At 45.6% G+C, this 24,647-nt stretch overlaps 2 protein-coding genes across 5 annotated transcripts in view; one reads left to right on the top strand and one right to left on the bottom strand.

Annotated features, from left to right (window-relative positions):
- The window catches only part of plpp1a (phospholipid phosphatase 1a), a 29,613-nt gene extending 12,271 nt beyond the window's left edge, over positions 1-17,342 (top strand). For 3 of the 4 annotated variants that reach the window (XM_041885532.2, XM_041885531.2, XM_041885530.2), the window contains exons 5-7: positions 2,975-3,032; positions 14,296-14,472; positions 16,285-17,342. In XM_041885532.2, the coding sequence (XP_041741466.1) occupies positions 2,975-3,032; positions 14,296-14,472; positions 16,285-16,404 (355 nt within the window). In that variant the 3' untranslated portion in view covers positions 16,405-17,342. Of the gene's footprint in view, positions 1-735; positions 837-2,974; positions 3,033-14,295; positions 14,473-16,284 lie in introns of those variants that run through there. The other variant, XM_041885534.2, reaches the window with a different exon arrangement.
- The window catches only part of LOC121573492 (exosome RNA helicase MTR4-like), a 67,615-nt gene continuing 60,180 nt past the window's right edge, over positions 17,213-24,647 (bottom strand). The window contains exons 23-26 of the mRNA XM_041885529.1: positions 22,127-22,183; positions 21,289-21,451; positions 18,625-18,729; positions 17,213-17,502 (exon numbers count right to left, since the gene is read on the bottom strand). Coding sequence (XP_041741463.1) covers positions 17,450-17,502; positions 18,625-18,729; positions 21,289-21,451; positions 22,127-22,183 — 378 coding nt within the window. The 3' untranslated portion in view covers positions 17,213-17,449. The remainder of the gene's footprint in view (positions 17,503-18,624; positions 18,730-21,288; positions 21,452-22,126; positions 22,184-24,647) is intronic.

Below are 24,647 nucleotides of genomic sequence, written 5' to 3'. Positions count from 1 at the left end.
TTGGCCCCCTATCCCTTCAGTGTTCACAGATCTGAAGGGTATACGGCAGATCTGAAGACTCTGGAAAGGTATAAGCAGTGACTTGGTGGAGCTTCCACCATATGCCTTACAGATATGCAAACATCAAAGGGAGGGGTAGGGAACTATTTGTGACTGGCTAGGATGCTTCTTACAAATCTACTGACTGAATTATGACATCATCCATCAACTGAAATATAATATATCCTGTTGTATTGTTTATTATGGTCAGATAATATGCTGAGTGCTGACCATGAGATAATTGTTAAGAAAGGCAAGCCCACACTGAGGTTTCTGGCTGCGTTAGTGTTGAGAGAATGCCACAGTACTGAAGTGGACACTAGTTAGTGTTGGGAGAGAGCCACAGTACTGAAGTGGACACTAGTCAGTGTTGGGAGAAAGCCTGACCATGCTGATCCAAATGTCCTCAGTACTGTAACATAATCCACCAGCCTAATGTCAAAACAATAAAGACCTGTATACCGCTATTCTGGTGGACAAGGCTGAAGACACAGAAGTTCAGCCAGATATCACACAGAGAGAGAGCCAAGAGAGCTCCAAGTCGACCTCACTATTTAATTCAATTATTATATAGAACACACACACAAGCCAAGGCTCTGGCTGATGGTGGGCCTCATGTCCCTTAGGGAAATGCTAACATTGCAGAAAGATGATCTGTAGGTTATTCTGACCTGCTCTCTTCACTCGGTCCACCAGGCAGGTGTTTGTTCTATTAATGACTACCATACCAAAGAAAACACCCAGAGCCGGGCCCGAGCCAGGGAAGGGCTGCCATGGGAGACCAGAGCCACACCCAGGTAAATATGACCTTCTGGGGCCACAAGAGACTGGGAGAGCCCACCCAGGGATCATGGTAGAGATTAGGGTAGTCTCTGTATAGGTTATACTCGGGTTTCTAGGCTAACACAGGAGAGGTTCACCACATGACCATGAGGTAATGACAGTCTACAGATAGGAAGGCAGACAGACAGACAGCTGTCTCACACCACAGCCAAAATGATAGTCTGTATAGAGACCGCTAGCTAGCTAGCTATCGCCCACCACAGCCAATAACAGTAAGGTATGTCTAAGGGTGGGCCAGACCAGCAGGCACTCGACAACTAGCTCTTGTTTGTTGTTGCTCTATAAATAGAAAATCCTGGATGTTGATTTCAAAACTAAAATAAGGACTGAGACTTCCTCTCCTGTGTACATCCGTCGGTTTTCGAGTAGATCTTGTCAGATTAAATTTAGAGTGACCTGGTTTTACTGAATTTGGTTAGCGCCTCATCTGATACTGACAATTGACCTTGGTCTCCATGATGAGTATGCTTGGAAGCCAGCTTTAAGTGAAAGCTCAGAGAGGCCGAGCAGACCTCGGAAGGAACTTCCAAGCTCAGACCTAAGGGCAACAGAAAGGCAAACCAAGGTAAAACCAGGCTTCCTAGTCCAGTGTATTTAGGGCAATCCCAGGCTTCCCAGTACAATGTCAAAGGAGATAGAGGCTATAGGCCTGCCTCTGTTTATTAGAGAGGCTATGGGCCTGCCTCTGTTTATTAGAGAGGCTATGGGCCTACCTCTGTTTATTAGAGAGGCTATGGGCCTGCCTCTGTTTATTAGAGAGGCTATGGGCCTGCCTCTGTTTATTAGAGAGGCTATGGGCCTACCTCTGTTTATTAGAGAGGCTATGGGCCTGCCTCTGTTTATTAGAGAGGCTATGGGCCTACCTTTTTATTCCAGTTTGGCCTTTACTCCCACACTTATTGATGTGGAATTGTGAAACAAAGGAGCTCAGAAACAGCTGAAGTCATTTACCCTGATAAGCAGCCAGCCTAGCTATCAGTGTATGACACTATGTGGCTCTCCCAACACTAACTAGTGTCCACTTCAGTACTGTGGCTTTCTCCCAACACTGACTAGTGTCCACTTCAGTACAGTGGCTCTCTCAACACTAACTAGTGTCCACTTCAGTACTGTGGCGTTCTCCCAACACTGACTAGTGTCCACTTCAGTACAGTGGCTCTCCCAACACTGACTAGTGTCCACTTCAGTACTGTGGCTTTCTCTCAACACTAACTAGTGTCCACTTCAGTACAGTGGCTCTCTCAACACTAACTAGTGTCCACTTCAGTACTGTGGCTTTCTCTCAACACTAACTAGTGTCCACTTCAGTACAGTGGCTCTCTCAACACTAACTAGTGTCCACTTCAGTAATGTGGCTTTCTCTCAACACTAACTAGTGTCCACTTCAGTACAGTGGCTCTCTCAACACTAACTAGTGTCCACTTCAGTACTGTGGCTTTCTCTCAACACTAACTAGAGTCCACCTCAGTACAGTGGCTCTCTCAACACTAACTAGTGTCCACTTCAGTAATGTGGCTTTCTCTCAACACTAACTAGTGTCCACTTCAGTACTGTGGCTTTCTCTCAACACTAATTAGTGTCCACTTCAGGACCGGGCCCCAGGGCAGACCAGAGTGTTAAGTGTCTGTGGGCCTGCAGCTCTCCCCAGTGTTTATATCAGCCGCTGGTTATCAGTCATCTGCTGGACGGGCGGATGCCCTCGCTAGGCAGTTCAGCACTGCTTAAGTAAACAGGAAGACACTAAAGCTGGCCGGAAAAGTGAGCTAGGGTAGCGGCCCTCTAACTGCCCTGACCAGCCAGGCTGACTGTCACTGTCTCAACATCCAACATCCCCCCAATAACAGACGTCAACGGACGTCCCTCCCCGCTCTCCAGCACAACCCTATCACTCGGAAAAGGGTGTGTGTCACAGTTGAGCCCCTCTGTGTGTATGTGTTTATGTTATTCAATGGAACAATGGGGATAATCTATCACCAACGCAGAGCCAATTGAAGTGGATGCTGAATTATTTCCCAGCATTTTTTCCCAGCATTCAAAGTGCCCAGAGCCACCACAGCAATCCCATGATGCCATTGTTGTTGTTGTGTTGCAGGCTGTCCTTCTACTCTGGCCACTCCTCCTTCTCCATGTACTGCATGCTGTTCCTGGCAGTAAGTATCCACTATGTGGTTTTCTCAAAGGGCAAATATGTGCACTCACTGATAGGGCATGTATAAGATTCACATTATAAACTGGGTGGTTCGAGCCCTGAATGCTGATTGGCTGAAAGCCGTGGTATATCCGACATTATTAACTGGGTGGTTAAAGCCCTGAATGCTGATTGGCTGACAGCCGTGGTATAGCAGACCGTATGCCACGGGTATGACAAAACATTAATTTTTACTGCTCTAATTATGTTGTTAACCAGTTTATAAAAGCAATAAGGCACCTTGGGGGTTTGTGGTATATGGCCAATATACCACGGCTAAGGGCTGTATCCAGGCACTCCGCGTTGCGCATAAGAACAGCCCTTAGCCGTGGTGTATTGGCCATATACCACACCCCCTCGTGCCTTATTGCTTAATTAGAGACCAACTGAGTTTACGTCAAGGTCATTACAGCACAAAGACATGCAGAGAATATTTATAGAAGACCTACCATTGCATACATAGAACACTCAAAATGCAGCAAAACATATCAGTACACTGTGTTCAAATCAAATGTTAGTCGTCACATGCCCTTAACCAAAAATGCAGTTAAGAAAATAGTTAAGAAAATATTTACTAAATAAACTGAAGTTAAAAAAAGTTACAATAAAATAACAATAACAAGGCTATATACAGGGGGTACCTGTACCGAATCAATGTGCGGGGGTACAGGTTAGTCGATTGTAATTGAGGTAATTTGTACGTGTAGGTAGGGGTAAAGTGACTATGCATAGATAATAAACAGCAGTGTAAAAACAAAGGGGGTGGGGTCGTGTTAATCTTTACTGGGGTGCAGACAGTGTAACGTTGGTTAGGCAGCTCTGAATGGTCGACAGTGTATTGTAGGGCTCTATTCAATATGTAGTGCTAAAGATCTGCTTCATATCGCGATTGACAATTAAAGGCAATTTTCCCACAGTCGTGGAGACTGCATTATAGGTACACACTGCATATGTCGGTTCAATCGAAAATTACCTTAAAATGTTTACGCAGATCTTCCGCGATACTCGCAGATCTTCCGCGAGGTCTCTGACTCCCGACCACAACAGAGAACACTAGGGTCTATTTAGAGCAGGGGTGTCAAACTCATTTTAGCTCAGGGGCCACATGGAGGAAAATCTATTCCCAAGTGGGCCGGACCGGAAAAATCATGGTATATATAACTTAAAAACAACAACTTCAGATTGTTTTCTTTGTTTTAATACGATCAACATACAACATAAAGCTGGAGCCTGAGGACAGTGTGTCCAAAATAGTACAAGCACAACATCACTATTAATCATAAAACACGTCAAGTTTATTTGAAAATTCTAAAGAAAAAGAACACACAAACACACAATGCCTCAGTGATTAACAGAACTGTTTCACAGATCACAGAACTATATCAGGGTGTCATTTCTCAGGCAGAAATGTAGATAAAAATAATGAAATCCTGTTCCCCAAACAAGTGCAAGAACCACAGAGTCAAGAATAGGTTAAATATACAAATAAAATAAAATCAATTAAAAACAATAGCACATCAACATAAAAACATATAAACATAAAGCTGGAGCCTGAGGACAGTGTCCAAAAGCACAACATCACTATTAATCATAAAACACCTCAAGTTATTTGAAAGTTCTGAGGACAAAGAACACAAACACACAATGCCTCAGTGATTCACAGAAGTATATCACAGATCTATATCAGGGTGTCATTTCTCAGGCAGAAATGTAGATAAAAATAATGAAATCCTGTTCCCCAAACAAGTGCAAGAACCACAGAGTCAAGAATAGGTTAAATATACAAATAAAATCAATTAAAAACAATAGCACATCAACATAAAAACATATAAACATAAATCTGAAAGCGTTGCTCAAACTCCCGTAACAGTCCCGTTATTTTATCTTTGAACCGCTTCATGTCTGCCACATGTTGGGTCGCGCACACATTTTTCAGACAGGGGAAGTGAGCTGCATCACCACCGGCAAGTTGCGTCTCCCACAATGACAGCTTCAACTTGAAAGAACGTATGCTGTCATAATACTGCGTGACAACTTTGTTGCGCCCTTGCAGCTGTTTGTTCAAGTTATTCAGGTGCTCTGTAACATCCACCATAAATGCAAGGTCCGGCATCCATTCTGCGGAATGAAATTCTAACACTGGTTTGCCCTTTTCTTCCATGAACTGTTCAATTTCTTCTCGTAAATCAAAGAAACGCCTCAGCACAGCACCTCGGCTTAACCATCTTACCTCAGTGTGGTATGGCAGGCCATAGATGTGGTCTTTCTCTCTGAGAAGGCTGTCAAACTGACGGTGATTCAGGCTTCTGGATCGGATGAAATTAACAGTTTGGATGACCACCTTCATGACGTTATCCATCTTTAATGACTTGCAACACAAAGCCTCCTGGTGCAAAATACAGTGAAAAGTCAAAAAATCACGTCCTCCATTTGCAGATCGCACTTTCTCTCTGAACTTTGTCACAACGCCTGCTTTTTTCCCGATCATTGAGGGCGCACCATCTGTAGCCAGGCTGACAGCGCCGACGAGTGCGGTAAAAATATCAGCTGCTGTCGTTGTATCTGTCAATGTCCGTGCTGTCATCAATTGCAACCGAAAACGCAATAAATGACTTTACTTTTTGCTTCAACTGGCTGTCCAAATCCACTGAAAGATCGGAAATCCTGTCTGCAACTGTTTCTTGTCAGGCTGATATTTGCAAAAGCCTGCCGCTTTTCAGGGCACACAATCTCCGCTGCCTTCATCATGCATGTTTTTACAAATTCACCCTCACTAAATGGTTTTGAAGCGACTGCGATTTCATTAGCAATGAGGTAGCTAGCTTTCACTGCAGCGTCACTGATGTCTCGGCTGTGAGTAAACACAGACTGCTGTTTCTTCAGACCCGCCAACAGTTCATTCACCTTCTCTCATCTCCGCTGTCCTTGAAAGTTGTCATATTTGTCGGCATGAAGACTCACATAGTGGCGGACGAAGGTTATATTCTTTCAGCATAAATAGGATGACCATTTTTCTTGGAACACTCTGCACACTGCGTCCACTTCTCTCTTTTTTGACAGAGACATATTGGGGCAATGAGGGTGCCAAAGCACATAATGTTAAAAGTAGAAGCCGTAATAAATATCGCGGGCAAAACAAAGTAGCTCATTGGCTGCACGTGCTTGACCTACTTGCTCTTCCCCGGTATAAACAGTTTGCTTGCTTAACACAATTGCTATTGCGCCATCCAGTGGACGCAATTGGAACAGCAGTTTATTTAATTGAAAAATTGCAGCGCATTTTTATACTTTACAAAATTATTTATTTATTTATTTATTTTAATCATCTCGCGGGCCGGATTAAACCCGTTTGCGGGCCTGATCCGGCCCGCTGGCCGGACGTTTGACACCCCTGATTTAGAGTGTTATCTTAGAAACAGGATTCCCGAACGGACCAGAGGACAATCAGACCCAGACGGACCCGATTTATATTTTTAAAAACGGGGACCCCGGACACAAATGGACCCGAGGACAATCAGACCCGATTGGAACTGAGTGCCAAACAAAAAAATATGTTTATCAGCCAAGTTGCTCTTCTGGCTAACGAATAGGTCTTTATACTGTATGTTGGCTAGGAGTTCTATAAGTAAATAAATACAGTGGGGGGAAAAAGTATTTAGTCAGCCACCAATTGTGCATGTTCTCCCACTTAAAAAGATGAGAGAGGCCTGTAATTTTCATCATAGGTACACGTCAAGTATGACAGACAAAATGAGAAAAAAAATTCCAGAAAATCACATTGTAGGATTTTTTTTATGAATTTATTTGCAAATTATGGTGGAAAATAAGTATTTGGTCAATAACAAAAGTTTCTCAATACTTTGTTATATACCCTTTGTTGGCAATGACACAGGTCAAACGTTTTCTGTAAGTCTTCACAAGGTTTTCACACACTGTTGCTGGTATTTTGGCCCATTCCTCCATGCAGATCTCCTCTAGAGCAGTGATGTTTTGGGGCTGTCGCTGGGCAACACAGACTTTCAACTCCCTCCAAAGACTTTCTATGGGGTTGAGATCTGGAGACTGACTAGGCCACTCCAGGACCTTGAAATGCTTCTTACGAAGCCACTCCTTCGTTGCCCGGGCGGTGTGTTTGGGATCATTGTCATGCTGAAAGACCCAGCCACGTTTCATCTTCAATGCCGTTGCTGATGGAAGGAGGTTTTCACTCAATCTCACGATACATGGCCCCATTCATTCTTTCCTTTACACGGATCAGTCGTCCTGGTCCCTTTGCAGAAAAACAGCCCCAAAGCATGATGTTTCCACCCCCATGCTTCACAGTAGGTATGGTGTTCTTTGGATGCAACTCAGCATTCTTTGTCCTCCAAACACGACTGAGTTGAGTTTTTACCAAAAAGTTCTATTTTGGTTTCATCTGACCATATGACATTCTCCCAATCCTCTTCTGGATCATCCAAATGCACTCTAGCAAACTTCAGACGGGCCTGGACATGTACTGGCTTAAGCAGGAAGACACGTCTGGCACTGCAGGATTTGAGTCCCTGGCGGCGTAGTGTGTTACTGATGGTAGGCTTTGTTACTTTGGTCCCAGCTCTCTGCAGGTCACTAGGTCCCCCCGTGTGGTTCTGGGATTTTTGCTCACCATTCTTGTGATCATTTTGACCCCACGGGGTGAGATCTTGCGTGGAGCCCCAGATCGAGGGAGATTATCAGTGGTCTTGTATGTCTTCCATTTCCTAATAATTGCTCCCACAGTTGATTTCTTCAAACCAAGCTGCTTACCTATTGCAGATTCAGTCTTCCCAGCCTGGTGCAGGTCTACAATTTTGTTTCTGGTGTCCTTTGACAGCTCTTTGGTCTTGGCCATAGTGGAGTTTGGAGTGTGACTGTTTGAGGTTGTGGACAGGTGTCTTTTATACTGATAACAAGTTCAAACAGGTGCCATTAATACAGGTAACGAGTGGAGGACAGAGGCGCCTCTTACATTTACATTTTACATTTTAGTCATTTAGCAGACGCTCTTATCCAGAGCGACTTACAGTTATAAAGAAGTTACAGGTCTGTGAGAGCCAGAAATCTTGCTTGTTTGTAGGTGACCAAATACTTATTTTCCACCATAATTTGCAAATAAATTCATAAAAAATCCTACAATGTGATTTTCTGGATTTTTTTTCTCTCAATTTGACGTGTACCTATGATGAAAATTACAGGCCTCTCATCTTTTTAAGTGGGAGAACTTGCACAATTGGTGGCTGACTAAATACTTTTTTTTCCCCACTGTAGCCTATAGGCCATGGGTACTCTACTACTATTTGAGAAGGTCCGGTCACACAAATTTCCTAGGTGGCAAAGGTCCGGAAGGATACAGTCATTTATCGGCATAGTAACCAACCCCCACCTCGCAACCCCCACCTCGCAACCCATGTGACCCCAAACTGTTTAAAATGTTCACACCCCTCTTCTTGGCGGAAAGAAAGATTTGCTGTTTTAAAGCATATTTCCTGCAATTCTACACATTTTGCCATGGGGCAGAAAGAAAATGTTACCGTTTTTAAAGCTAATTTCTTACAATTCTACACATTTTGTCATGTCTTGTGTGTGTTCATATGATACCTGAGTGACTCAACAAAATCAAATGGGGGGCCCCCTGGGGGTCGAGGCCCCTGGTCACGTAATCTGACCATGAAAACTACAAGATTTAGATAGGTAAGTTAGGCTAACCAGCTATCTAGTTAACATGGGCTAGTTGATCAACTGGAAATTTGACAGGTTATAAATAGCTCTCTAAGGTCTGTCAGTAAATTGCAGTGGTGTATAGTACTTAAGTAAAAATACTTTAAAGTACTACTTAAGTAGTTTTTTTGGGTATCTGTACTTTCCTTTACTATTTATATTTTTGACAACTTTTACTTCACTACATTCCTAAAGAAAATAATGTACTTTTTACTCCATACATTTTCCCTGACACCCAAAAGTACTCGTTACATGTTTACATTTTAGTCATTTTAGCAGACGCTCTTATCCAGAGCGATTTACAGTTAGTGAGTGCATACATTTTCATACTGGCCCCCCGTGGGAATTGAACCCACAACCCTGGCGTTGCAAATGCCATGCTCTACCAACTGAGCTACACGGGACTAGTTACATTTTGAATGGCTAGCAGGACAGGAAAATGGTCAAATTCATGCACTTCTCAAGAGAACATCCCTGGTCATCTCGATTGCCTCTGATCTGGCGGACTCACTAAACACAAATGCTTCGTTTGTAAATTGTCTGAGTGTTGGAGTGTGCCCCTGGCTATCCGTAAATAAAACAACAAGAAAATGGTGCTGTCTGGTTTGCTTAATATAGGGAATTTGAAATGATTTATACTTTTACTTTCAATACTTACAGTGAGGGGAAAAAAGTGTTTGATCCCCTGCTGATTCTGTACGTTTGCCCACTGACAAAGAAATGATCAGTCTATAATTTTAATGGTATATTTATTTGAACAGTGAGAGACAGAATAACAACAACAAAATCCAGAAATACGCATGTCAAAAATGTTATAAATTGATTTGCATTTTAATGAGGGAAATAAGTATGACCACCTCTCAATCAGAAAGATTTCTGGCTCCCAGGTGTCTTTTATACCGGTAACGAACTGAGATTAGGAGCACACTCTTAAAGGGAGTGCTCCTAATCTCAGTGTGTTACCTGTATAAAAGACACCTGTCCACAGAAGCAATCAATCAATCAGATTCCAAACTCTCCACCATGGCCAAGACCAAAGAGCTCTCCAAGGATGTCAGGGACAAGATTGTAGACCTACACAAGGCTGGAATGGGCTACAAGACTATCGCCAAGCAGCTTGGTGAGATTATTCGCAAATGGAAGAAAAACAAAAGACCTGTCAATCTCCCTCGGTATGGGGCTCCATGCAAGATCTCACCTCGTGGAGTTGCAATGATCATGAGAACGGTGAGGAATCAGCCCAGAACTACACGGGAGGATCTTGTCAATACTCAAGGCAGCTGGGACCATAGTCACCAAGAAAACAATTGGTAACACACTACGCCGTGAAGGACTGAAATCCTGCAGCGCCCGCAAGGTCCCCCTGCTCAAGAAAGCACATATACAGGCCCGTCTGAAGTTTGCCAATGAACATCTGAATGATACAGAGGAGAACTGGTTGAAAGTGTTGTCAAATGAGACCAAAATCGAGCTCTTTGGCATCAACTCAACTCACCGTGTTTGGAGGAGGAGGAATGCTGCCTATGACCCCAAGAACACCATCCCCACCGTCAAACATGGAGGTGGAAACATTATGCTTTGGGGGTGTTTTTCTGCTAAGGGGACAGGACAACTTCACCGCATCAAAAGAGACGATGGATGGGGCCATGTACCGTCAAATCTTGGGTGAGAACCTCAGCCAGGGCATTGAAAATGGGTCGTGGATGGGTATTCCAGCATGACAATGACCCAAAACACACGGCCAAGGCAACAAAGGAGTGGCTTAAGAAGAAGCACATTAAGGTCCTGGAGTGGCCTAGCCAGTCTCCAGACCTTAATCCCATAGAAAATCTGTGGAGGGAGCTGAAGGTTCGAGTTGCCAAACGACAGCCTCGAAACCTTAATGACTTGGAGAAGATCTGCAAAGAGGAGTGGGACAAAATCCCTCCTGAGATGTGTGCAAACCTGGTGGCCAACTACAAGAAACGTCTGACCTCTGTGATTGCCAACAAGGGTTTTGCCACCAAGTACTAAGTAATGTTTTGCAGAGGGGTCAAATACTTATTTCCCTCATTAAAATGCAAATCAATTTATAACATTTTTGACATGCGTTTTTCTGGATTTTTTTGTTGTTATTCTGTCTCTCACTGTTCAAATAAACCTACCATTAAAATTATAGACTGATCATGTCTTTGTCAGTGGGCAAACGTACAAAATCAGCAGGGGATCAAATACTTTTTTCCCTCACTGTAAGTATATTTTAGCAATTACATGTACTTTTGATACTTAAGTATATTTAAAACCAAATACTTTTAGACTTTTACTTGAGTCATTTTCTATTAAAGTATCTTTACTTAAGTATAACAATTGGGTACTTTTTCCACCACTGGTAAATTACATAAAACTGCCCATGCAAAACTACATTTAGAAATTGCACCTTGTGCATTGTACTATTACTATTTTCAACAGCAGAAAGTTGAAAGCCTGACAGTTCCTGTCAGTTGAGTATGGTCTGCCAGTTGAGTAGGGCTGTGGCCGGGTCCATTCTGGTCCACTCGGGTCTATCAGCTGCAGTTAAATAGACCCGAGACCCGATGACAATCAAACAGGACCTGAATTTTGGACATGGACCTGCTCGGGTATTCGGGTGGACCCGTAAAGACCTCTACTCTGGGATACAGTAACGCACACACACTATAATACACTCTTTCATTACCTACAGTAACTTTCAAAATGAGTGTAAAAATGGCAAGGGGGACATGGCTTTAACACACTGTAGGCTTTTACAACAGCACATTGACAGAGGTAGCCTGTGCTGTTACCCCCTCACTCCAGGAACCAAACTTAATTCAGTTATGCGCAAGACTGACGAGCATGACAACCATGACCCCTATATGTCACTACTGGGCCTCCCCATTAGTACTGTGACCAGGGTCAGAGAGGGGCGTGTTCAATAGGGAGAAAACGCTAACATATCCAATTAGAGCACAGACCTGTTTATCTTCCATTAGTAAACCGTTTTGCAACGGTATGCCCTACTGGATACGACCCGTTTAAAACCGTTATCAGTGGTGTGGTATGGGACGACCAGGGATCACACCAGCAACAGCTCATGTAACTACTGATCCTGTTTGCCCAGTGTTAGGTTTATTACACTGTGATGACTCAGTAAGGAAAGAAACAGACAGAGTACGGACACTCACTGCAGCAAATGGAAGCACTGTGTCACTAAATGGAAGTTAATATTTATTATAAAAGTCCTTCAAACAAGAAGAGACAGTGTCCGGTCTATCCCTGCATACCAGTAAAATCACTATGTCTACCTCAGACAGAACTGAAGGAGTGGCAATGACAATCCCAGTCTATTTTAAGAAGCGTGGCTGGTTTGTTTTCCATTTAAATGAAAAGACCAGACACACCCATCACTGTGCAAAGTCATTCAAAACTACTGAGTCAAGCATAGATGTGTCCCATATAAATGTTTTTTTCAACCATGTACGCTGATATAGAACATTTGTAGACAATGATAAACAGTCAGTTACCTTCGGAGGTGGAAATGGCTCTAAATCGATCAGTAGATTACACTTGTTTTGATAATTGATACAGATCTTGATCTATTTTACACACATCTCATAACCTGTATATGGATTTTCACATTTAAATGCCTTTAAACTTTATTCATCAAGTTATAGGCCTCATTAAAAGGGCAGACAGAAGTTGATTGGTTGGTTAAATAGTATTTTGGGGAGGTTTTGGCTGTGCAGTATGTTTATACCCAGCAGTTGAGAATCTGCCATGTAGAGTGGTTAGACAGAAGAGAGCAGAGCCACAGAGCTGGTTTAAGAAAACAGAAGAGAGCGTGCAAGGGCACACAGCCGCCCTCATCATCAAAATCTGAACGTTTGCATACACAAACAATGACCAGAGCACACAGTGGCAAAACCAGCTCCTCTCTAACATAGTTGAAGGACAAAACCAGACCAGCCTTAAATTAGCCAGCACTGTAACCCACGCAAAAGAAACACACAAACCCAAGTAGAAACCCAAGAGAGGTTTAAAGCATGTCAACAACTAGCCTGGCGACGCTGCTATGCAGCAGACTGTGTGCTGCTCCCACCCATGTGTTTTGTGTGAGGTTGGATATTGGGACAGCAAAACTTTTATTTTATTCTAGTCCAACAGGTCAAACAAGTAAATCAATTTAAGCCGTTTATACCTGGCGCTAACATGCATTCATTGTCCTGATTGTGCCTACATTTGTAGACAGGTGAAAACGATCAAAAGACATGTGGGGGCAGATTCAGATTTAGGGAATTAATGTATTTCCTACGCACTTCTCAGTAGTTATTCAGACTTACCTTATGGAGGCGCGTAACGAGGTTTGCGGGCGTGGTTCCCTTGGTGGCAGGAACACAAAAAGGTGGTTTGATTCCTACCGGAAGTTACCACATTCAGTTAATCAACGGTAACGTTGGAAGTAGTGTAGCCTACAATATAATTAGAATATGGAGAATAGTACACAATAGTCCGCACTGATGATGGAACTGTGATGGCAAGTGCCAAGTCTTATGCCGTGATTTAATAAGCAAACATGTCCCAATTTATTGTTACTACAATTTCTTTGGCCTTCATTAAATACTATAGTGTCCACTCTTACTTGACCCTCAGCCACAAGGACTTGACGGTGTTTACAGAGGAAACAAATAAAAATAGTCTAAATCAAACGATGTAATGGATTGAGACAAATGTAGGGAAGGGAACGAACACTTCATTGACAGTTAAATATGCGTGTGTATTACTTATGGTCGCTACGGATAGTAGCAAATAATAGTTATCATAGGCTATAGCCTACAAATTGAAGGAAGCAGGAAAAGTCGGGCATAATGATTAAGACATTCTAGAGAGCCGAAAGGGTACATTTGGCGAGACTCTTTGCCTTGATATCCAATTTGGCTTGAGTCTCCAAATTTAAATCACTGCATATTATTAGGCCATACAATTAAAATTCAGCATAATGGCATAGCATTTCATACTTCCCTGTGGGAAAGAGGCATACATAGGCCTACCTATCATGTTATGCTTTTCAGTTTCCTGCCAGATGACTGGTTTCACATTAATCTCCAGCAAACAGGGTAAAATATATAAAACAAAATGGTCATTTAGCCTATATTTACAATCCCCTTATCCAAACGGATTACTAATTTACCTAGCTCATATCAATTTATAAATTACAGTGCATGGAGAATGCCGTTAATTCTATCGGGGGAAAAACGAAGGAGATACTTTTTCCAAATGGCAGGTTCACGCTACCTTATTCATGATTTCCTTGTGTGTGTAGGTGGTGTAATTATTAGGGAATTAAGTCAAGGTCAGAATACGGCGTATCTGTATACAGCTCCGCCACACCGACTTTAGCCTGTAACTCATTTCCATTCTAAACTGGCCAAACAAGTTAGTAGTAAAACCATAAGGCCTTATTCTAACAACTCGTTTCCATCTGTGTCTCCCAGCTGTACATCCAGGCCAGGCTGCAGGCAGAGTGGGCCAGACTGCTGAGACCAACCCTACAGTTCTTCCTGATCGCGGCGTCTGTGTACACTGGACTGTCTCGTGTGTCTGACTACAAACACCACTGGAGCGACGTCTTGGTTGGCCTTATCCAGGGAGTGCTCATGGCCACACTGGTAGTGAGTAACCACCACACCGCTTCATTTGGTTCGATTTGTACATTTGTTACAATGAAAATTGGTCTTCTGCTCTGATGCTCTCGGCTACTACCGCCCAGAGGTGGTTTCCAAACCCTGTGATCTTTAGCGTAAAGGTGGTTTATACAGTGCATTCGGAACGTATTAAGACCCTTCCCTTTTTCCACATTTGGTTACGTTACAGCCTTATTTTAAAATTGATTAAATTATTATTTTTCATCAACCTACACACAATTCCCCATAATGACAAAACGAAAACAGGTTTAGGAATTTTTGCAAATGTATTAAAAACAGAAATACCTTATTTATGTAAGTACTCAGACCCTATGCTATGAGACTTGAAATTGAGCTCAGGTGCATCCTGTTCCATTGATCATCCTACGGATGTTTCTACAACTTGGAGTCCACCTGTGGTAAATTCAATTGATTGGACATGATTTGGAAAGGCACACACCTGTCTATATAAGGTCCCACAGTTGACCGTGCACGTCACAGCAAAAACCAAGCCATTAGGTCGAAGGAATTGTCCGTAGAGCGCCGAGACAGGATTGTGTCGAGGCACAGATCTGGGGAAGGGTACCAAAACATGTCTGCAGCATTGAAGGTCCAAGAACACATTATTCTTAAATGGAAGAAGTTTGAAACCACCAAGACTCCTCCTAGAGCTGGCCGCCCGGCCAAACTGAGCAATAATGGGAGAAGGGCCTTGGTCAGAGAGGTGACCAAGAACCCGATGGTCACTCTGACAGAGCTCCAGAGTTCCTCTGTGGAGATGGGAGAACCTTCCAGAAGGACAACCATCTCTGCAGCACTCCACCAATCAGGCCTTTATGGTAGTGGCCAGACGGAAGCCACTCCTCAGTAAAAGGCACATGACAGCCCGCTTGGAGTTTGCCAAAAGGCACCTAAAGGACTCTGACCATGAGAAACAACATTCTCTGGTCTGATGAAATCAAGATTGAACTCTTTGGCCTGAATGCCAAGCGTCTGGAGGAAACCTGGCACCATCCCTACGGTGAAGCATGGTGGTGGCAGTTTCATGCTGTGGGGATGTTTTTCAGTGGCAGGGACTGGGAGACTAGTCAGGATTTAGGGAAAGCTGAATGGAGCAAAGTACAGAGATCCTTGATGAAAACTTGCTCCAGAGAGCTCAGGACCTCAGACTGGGGCGAAGGTTAACCTTCCAACAGGACAACGACCCTAAGCACACAGCCAAGACAACGCAGGAGTGGCTTCGGGACAAGTCTCTGAATGTCCTTGAGTGGCCCAGTCAGAGCCCGGACTTGAACCCGATCAAACATCTCTGGAGAGACCTGAAAATAGCTGTGCAGCGACGCTCCTCATCCAACCTGACAGAGCTTGAGAGGATCTACAGAGAAGAATGGGAGAAACTACCCAAATACAGGTGTGCCAAGCTTTTAGCATCATACCCAAGAAGACTCGAGGCTGTAATCGCTGCTAAAGGTGCTTAAACAAAGTACTGAGTAAAGGGTCTGAATACTTATGTAAATGTGATAGTTTTTATTATATACATTTGCAAAAATGTCTAAAAACCTGTTTTTGCTTTGTCATTATGGGGTAGTGTGTGTAGATTGATGGGGGGAAAATACAATTTAATCCATTTAAAAATAGGGCTGTAACGTAACAAAATGTGGAGAAAGTCAAGGGGTCTGAATACTTTCCGAATGCACTGTATACACCAGTATATAGACCTAGGAATCTCCCAATTTATAGCATTATGGCCATTCTCTTCCATTTTGAATCCTTAAATCTACCACTCTTTTTCCGCTGCAGGTCTTCTTCGTGTCAGACTTCTTCAAGAAGAGGGTTGAGCCTCAGAAGGAGGATATTCCCCACACCACCCTGCAGGAGACGCCCACAAACGGAAACCACTACGACAGCAGCCCCAACTAAACTATAAAGGAGGAGGAGGAACCATACATGGCATGTAGCCAGTGGGGAAGTGTTTACTGCATGCGCATCATACCCCACTAAGGGACGGACCACTGGGGTGGACGGAAAGGCTGAGTCCCAAATGGCACCTTATTCCCTATATAGCATAGCCTATATGGCTCTGGTCAAAAGTACTGTACTATGTAGGGAAATAGGTTGCCATTTGGGACGTAGGCAAACCTGTGAATGTAACCCTGCTTTGTGCATTCCTGACCTATGACCTGGAGCCTAGCTGTCTGTCAGAGTTCCCTATTGGACATTGAGTCCCACCCATGTTGCCTTGGCTGGACTGCTACTATCACAGCTTCCTGTGTATTATCATTACTATCCCAACCAGACTAATATAATGCATCTGTAGCTGACTATCTCGACAAGACTAATATAATGCATCTGTACCTGACTATCTTGACAAGACTAATATAATGCATCTGTACCTGACTATCTCGACAAGACTAATATAATGCATCTGTACCTATCTCGACAATACTAATATAATGCATCTGTACCTGACTATCTTGACAAGACTAATATAATGCATCTGTACCTGACTATCTTGACAAGACTAATATAATGCATCTGTACCTGACTATCTCGACAAGACTAATATAATGCATCTGTACCTGACTATCTCGACAAGACTAATATAATGCATCTGTACCTGACTATCTCGACAATACTAATATAATGCATCTGTACCTGACTAATATAATGCATCTGTACCTGAAGCAACAAAATAGACAAACAAAATACCTTACTTTTTATCCATCTGTATGTAAAAAAAAATCACTACAGACTTTATTACAATTGTGTTCAAACTATGTACAAATGTGTTGCACTTTTTGGAAGGAAAAAAGCCATTTTATGCTTAACATGAACACCAATAAAAATATTAAAAAACACATTTGTCTGGATGATATCATGATGGAAGGACACACTGAAGATACGCAAAACAACAAATGCAGATCTGTCTTACAAAGTTGATTTCTCAGTCACAAAATACAACAAATCACAGATATAGACTGGCAGCAAACACAATATCCCTCTTGATTTTTGTGATACCTATAAGGAAAAACAGAATAAATATGAGCATTTACTTGCTAAAGCCAATGTACACCTATAGACTAAGACTATATTAGACATCTTATTGAAGTCGCCTAATGGGTGCCTCACAACAAACTGGTCCATAAAACTCGAGATTTGTTTCGGTCGGGGTCCAAAGATCCGCACAAGTTTGTAGTAATTCAGTTTCCAAGTGTCTAGCTGAAACCTAACACAGAACCTAGTGTATGGTATACCCGAGGGTTGCCTCCACAGACTGCAGAGTACCCGAGGGTTGCCTCCACAGACTGCAGAGTACCCAAGGGTTACCTCCACAGACTGCAGAGTACCCGAGGGTTACCTCCACAGACTGCAGAGTACCCGAGGGTTGCCTCCACAGACTGCAGAGTACCCGAGGGTTGCCTCCACAGACTGCAGAGTACCAGAGGTTTACCTCCACAGACTGCAGAGTACCCGAGGGTTGCCTCCACAGACTGCAGAGTACCCGAGGGTTGCCTCCACAGACTGCAGAGTACCCAAGGGTTACCTCCACAGACTGCAGAGTACCCGAGGGTTGCCTCCACAGACTGCAGAGTACCCGAGGGTTGCCTCCACAGACTGCAGAGTACCAGAGGTTTACCTCCACAGACTGCAGAGTACCCGAGGGTTGCCTCCACAGACTGCAGAGTACCCGAGGGTTGCCTCCACAGACTGCAGAGTACCCGAGGGTTACCTCCACAGACTGCAGAGTACCCGAGGGTTGCCTCCACAGACTGCAGAGTACCCGAGGGTTGCCTCCACAGACTGCAGAGTACCCGAGGGTTACCTCCACAGACTGCAGAGTACCCGAGGGTTGCCTCCACAGACTGCAGAGTACCAGAGGTTTACCTCCACAGACTGCAGAGGAAGTTTTAGGACCAGTTTGCCAAAAAGGACTAAATAGCCATTTTAAAAGAAGATTCTCAGTTCAGCATGCTTCCTAGTCCAGTAGGCTTAATCTGGGTGTGGGAAGCCGGCTATAAGAGGGCAGTAGGCCGAACAGACTTACCCTCTGCAAACTTGATCTCCTACTAGTTTAGACTATAGTTGAATACTCTGAGCTGTGTGAGGATTGAGTCAGCCAGTGAGCAGAACAGATCTTACCCTCTGCAAACTTGTTCTCCAGCTCGGTGTTGCCGATGGCCTTGGCTGCCTGACACATCTGACGCAGTAGCTCCTCCAGGCGACGCATACAGCGGATTATACTACCTACAGACAGACAGACAGACATCAATATGCAAACAGACAACTCAGCACAGCGCAGGGAGACAGAATTATACTCCTTCAGACCGACAGAAAGTAGGGTTATACTAAAGACCGACAGAACGGGAGGTTATATTTAAGACCGACAGAACGGGAGGTTATATTAAAGACAGACAGAACGGGGGGTTATACTAAAGAGACAGAACGGGGGATTATACTAAAGACCGACAGAACGGGAGATTATACTAAAGACCGACAGAACGGGGGATTATACTAAAGACCGACAGAACGGGGGGTTATACTAAAGACCGACAGAACGGGAGATTATACTAAAGACCGACAGAACGGGAGATTATACTAAAGACCGACAGAACGGGAGATTATACTAAAGACCGACAGAACGGGAGATTATACTAAAGACAGACAGAACGGGAGATTATACTAAAGACAGACAGAACGAGGGATTATACTAAAGACAGAATGGGGGATATACTAAAGAGACAGAACGGGGGGTTATACTAAAGAGACAGAACGGGGGGTTATACTAAAGAGACAGAACGGGGGGTTATACTAAAGAGACAGAACGGGGGGTTATACTAAAGACAGACAGAACAGGGGGTTATACTAAAGACAGACAGGGTTATACTAAAGACATAGCACAGACACAGGGCTGAGTGCAACACAGATTATACTCCCTATGGACAGAGCAAAGAGACGGGGCTCATTATGCAAACACTCCCTTCAGCCAGTTCAGCACAAAGCACAGAGAGAAACAGGGGTCAGTTTGACCAAAGCAATACCTGGCTATCAAGCCTGATAGACCCAAGTCAAAATAACAACATTGGAGCCACCAAGGCTCAAGGGAAGGGGAGAGTTGCAATAAAGTTAGAGTTGCAGGTAATCATTAAGGGTTAACTGAAACAACCTTGGGAGTGTTCAGTGAGTACCTACTACACCACGACGTGGTACCCTGAGTACCAGCCACACCACAACGTGGTACCATGAGTACCAACCACACCACAACGTGGTACCATGAGTACCAACCACATCACAACGTGGTACCCTGAGTACCAACCACACCACAACGTGGTACCATGAGTACCAACCACAACAAGGCTCCCCCTGTCAGAGTGACCAGACCCCTACTCAACGAGAGAGAAGACCAATACTCCCTCTTACTCACTCCAACTCCCCATCCCCCCTTAGTAAAACACAACCACAGTTTCCAGCCAAGCTTAGCTTCACATGGAACCCAGAGCCAAAATCTCAGACAGATCTAATAAATTAACTTGGATCATGGTCGTCGTAATTAAAAAGGAAGATGCATATTTGACTGCTCATGTCAGGGTGATATCCGGAGCCAAATACGAACGTTCTCTCACAGTGACCTTGGGGAGAGAATGAGAGCTTTAGGGGGGGGGGTCGGTTTCAGTCATTTCTCATTATTTTAAATCCTCTACTCTCATGATGCCTTAAAGGGATACTTCGGGATTTTGGCAATAAAGCCCTTTATCTACTTCCCCAGAGTCTGATGAACTCATGGATACCATTTTTATGTCTCTGTGTCCAGTATGAAGGACTTTAAACGCAGTTTTGAGAGCCAATGCTAACTAGTGTTAGCGCAATGACTGGAAGTCTATGGTGTTTTAGCGCAATGACTGGAAGTCTATGGTATCTACTAGCATGCCAGCAGTTACCATAGACTTCCAGTCATTACACTAATGATAGTTAGCAAGTTCCTTCAAACTAAACGCAGAGACACAAAAATGGGTATCCCTTTAAAGCTACAATCTGGGATTAGTTTTTCAGCGAAACGGCAGCGCCGTCCCTTGTTTTCGTATACAGCTGAGGGATTGGGATGGGGCTGGGGAAATGCAGGCCAAACCCCTCTCAAATTCATAGACAGTGCCACTCTTGATGTAAGGCCAGTCCATTGCATCCATTTGATAGTTGTTAACATTTTGAAGCTATACATATTGCAGCCCATTGAAGGTCATCCAGGGCTGGTTAATTTTTTTTTGAAGAATCTCTCCCACTCCAAGCCTCCAACAATGTACCTCTTTCAGACAAAAACAATTCCTGACAAGATATTGGACCACAGCCAAATCAGAACGCAGAGAATGTTTCAACATTAGAGTTCTTCACCAGGTCTTTTGGCTCACCTTCAATATACTACAACATGTCACTCTGGATAAGAGCGTCTGCTAAATGACTTAAACGTGAAATGTGAATGTACTACAACATGAACAATGCCAAAACTAATTAATAGTGTTATTAACTACTAGTTGTAGACATTGGAAACAGAAAGACCCCACACGGAAACAGAAAAACAACAATTGGTAAGTGCTCAGCCATCCATTTCATTGGCATTGGGGGCAGGCGTTAAGCGAGTTACCTTGCACTGATTGTAAGTTTGATAAGATCACCTGCTAAATGACTCAAATGCACGTACAATTTACCTTCAAAGATGTCTGATGTCCTGCATAAAAACAACATTTGGAAAGAGCTGTCCATTTCATAGTTCTGGACCGGTATTAGGGCGACAGGTGTTGGTGGGGTAGTTACCTTCGAAGACGTCGGTCATCTTGCAGATCTGAGCGAAGGTGGATCCGTTAGCCCAGGTGTAGACCACGTCCATCAGGTGAGGCCTGAACTTGTCCAGGTACGTCTCCTCATCCACCTCCAGTTTAGCCTCCGCAGACACCTTGGCAATGCGCTTGGCACACTCCTGACAACCAGACAGTTCAGGAAAGCAGACATTGAATAATAAATAACATGTTCAAGCTCAGAATAATTAATTAAAGTCGGTTGGGAGCTCAATCCTTGTCAAATAAAGTAAATAGAAAATGGACAGGAAATGTATTATTCATTTCAGCTTTATTGTAGTTTGCTGTTCATCTCAAGCAGCCATTCACATGAAGGAAAACACTCAGGCAGGGAGACCCAATCTTAAATCTTTCACCAAACATCTAGATTGTAGACTGTGGACCTAGCTGGCTTGGCAGTGCTGACAGGTTTCAGCAGACAGAAACAGCAATAAGTCAATAGAACAGGTAAACTGGTTGGCTGCCAAGTCTCACATACATTGCAGTGTAGTTAAACATGTATGCTTTGGTTTAGCATGAGCTAAGTCTTAGAAACCACACATCTGAAAAGCAGACTAAACCAGGTCTGTGGGGTGTTTCACAAAGCACCGTCACCAAGTATCCAGTTTGTTACCATGCCCATTGCAATTCTATATTTATGAAGTTATTTAATAATATTTAGAAAAGCCAGCTGCTAAACTCATTGGCTGTGCCCCAAATCCACTACTTTTGACCAGGGACACACATTGATCCTGCTTTGTAACCTAGGCTAACCCCATGGACAGCTCCTATTCTGCAGTGTAGTGATGAATGTTTACCTGCATCTGTCTCAGTGGTCCAGCCAGCTGCTCTGTCAGCTTGGGCATCTCGTTTGCCTGAGGGAAGAAAGAGAACACAAACATGACGTTAGTCTAACGCTTCGGATACGACCACCTGCTGCGTGTCGAAGAGCAGTGGATGTTTTCAACATGCAGAAATGTTGGAAAATCAACAGAAAATGTCAGCCGATGTTGTGGTCCGAGGCACTCGGTAGCAGGATAATTAATCTGTCTCTGCTCCTGTACTCCTAAGTGTCAATAAAACATTACTGCCGTCTGTCGGTTATTGATTTAAGAAACATGCCGAGTGACCCACTTTAGTAATGGGAGGGAGCACTCACACTGCAGAGCATCTGGTTCTACTGTGTCGGCTAAGTGTTTCTTCTCTAAAGGTCACGGATGACCTTAGCATTTTCTCCCTCCACCCTAGCTGCTAGATCTCAAACTAGAAACGGTCACACTATTTTGTCCTTAGCTTCAATTGGGATGTCCTTTGATAGCCTGACTAACAATAGGACGCCGGACGACAGCGGGGGCGACAGGACGCCGGACGACAGCGGGGGCGACAGGACGCCGGACGACAGCGGGGGCGACAGGACGCCGGACGACAGCGGGGCGACAGGACGCCGGACGACAGCGGGGCGACAGGACGCCGGACGACAGCGGGGCGACAGGACGCCGGACGACAGCGGGGGCGACAGGACGCCGGGACGACAGCGGGGGCGACAGGACGCCAGCGGGGGCGACAGGACGCCAGCGGGGGCGACAGGACGCCGGCGGGGCGACAGGACGCCGGACGACAGCGGGGGCGACAGGACGCCGGACGACAGCGGGGGCGACAGGACGCCGGACGACAGCGGGGGCGACAGGACGCCGGACGACAGCGGGGGCGACAGGACGCCGGACGACAGCGGGGGCGACAGGACGCCGGACGACAGCGGGGCGACAGGACGCCGGACGACAGCGGGGCGACAGGACGCCGGACGCCAGCGGGGCGACAGGACGCCGGACGCACAGCGGGGGCGACAGGACGCCGACGACAGCGGGGGCGACAGGACGCCAGCGGGGCGACAGGACGCCGGGCGACAGCGGGGCGACAGGACGCCAGCGGGGCGACAGGACGCCGGACGACAGCGGGGCGACAGGACGCCGGACGCCAGCGGGGCGACAGGACGCCGGACGACAGCGGGGGCGACAGGACGCCAGCGGGGGCGACAGGACGCCGGACGACAGCGGGGGCGACAGGATGCCAGCGGGGGCGACAGGACGCCGGACGACAGCGGGGGCGACAGGACGCCGGACGACAGCGGGGGCGACAGGACGCCGGACGACAGCGGGGCGACAGGACGCCGGACGACAGCGGGGGCGACAGGACGCCGGACGACAGCGGGGCGACAGGACGCCGCGGGGCGACAGGACGCCGGACGACAGCGGGGGCGACAGGACGCCGGACGCCAGCGGGGGCGACAGGACGCCAGCGGGGGCGACAGGACGCCGGACGACAGCGGGGGCGACAGGACGCCGGACGCCAGCGGGGGCGACAGGACGCCAGCGGGGGCGACAGGACGCCAGCGGGGGCGACAGGACGCCAGCGGGGGCGACAGGACGCCAGCGGGGGCGACAGGACGCCGGACGACAGCGGGGGCGACAGGACGCCAGCGGGGGCGACAGGACGCCGGACGACAGCGGGGGCGACAGGACGCCGGACGACAGCGGGGGCGACAGGACGCCAGCGGGGGCGACAGGACGCCGGACGACAGCGGGGGCGACAGGACGCCGGACGACAGCGGGGGCCACAAGAGGCCGGACGACAGCGGGGCGACAGGACGCCGGACGACAAGACACTGGAAGACTGCGGCATGTGAATGTCACAGAGCCGATCTGCTGACAGACAACAGAGAGGCACGAGAGACGGAGACCTGCAGGCAGTAGACATGACATATAGACGATTATAGAAGACTAAATTGCAATGTAGACAGATATCATATGATAATACACAAACACATGGAGCTGGCCCATTAATGTAGTGCTGACATGATGATACACACGGCACTAGACCTTTCCTCAAGACTACACCTGTAGCTAGACCCTTACTTCAGGCATTTCACACCCCAGCACCAAGTTGGAACAGCCCCTAACTGAGGGCTGCCATAATGGGGCCAGCAGTGGAGAGTCTCTGGCTCTGCATCTCCCTGCTTACAGAGGGGGGAAACGTGCCAGAGACCTACAAAGGCCTACTTTTAACAGATTGACCGCCCACTGCCTGGATGTTTAGAGAGTGGAATTTGTTATTGGGGAGGTCTGAAATTGAGCTAAAGCCAAGACAAAACGTTTTCAAACATTTGACACAGGAATTCCTTGAGGGGAGAGGAAGCGCCAAGAGGACGTACTGGAGATCTAATTAATCTTTAAAACACTTCAAATTCAAGAGATGGGGTCACTAGGCTACTATCAGGTAATAGGTTAGAGTGCTTTTCTTGATGTATGTATGTATGTATGTATGTAAGAGGTGTCGTGATGG

This window comes from Coregonus clupeaformis, chromosome 9 (genome assembly GCF_020615455.1).
Source record: "Coregonus clupeaformis isolate EN_2021a chromosome 9, ASM2061545v1, whole genome shotgun sequence".
In the NCBI taxonomy this organism is placed as follows: Eukaryota; Metazoa; Chordata; class Actinopteri; order Salmoniformes; family Salmonidae; genus Coregonus; species Coregonus clupeaformis.
The sequence above is the reverse complement of the archived record's forward strand: the minus strand, read 5'-3'. Positions and strand labels throughout refer to the sequence as shown.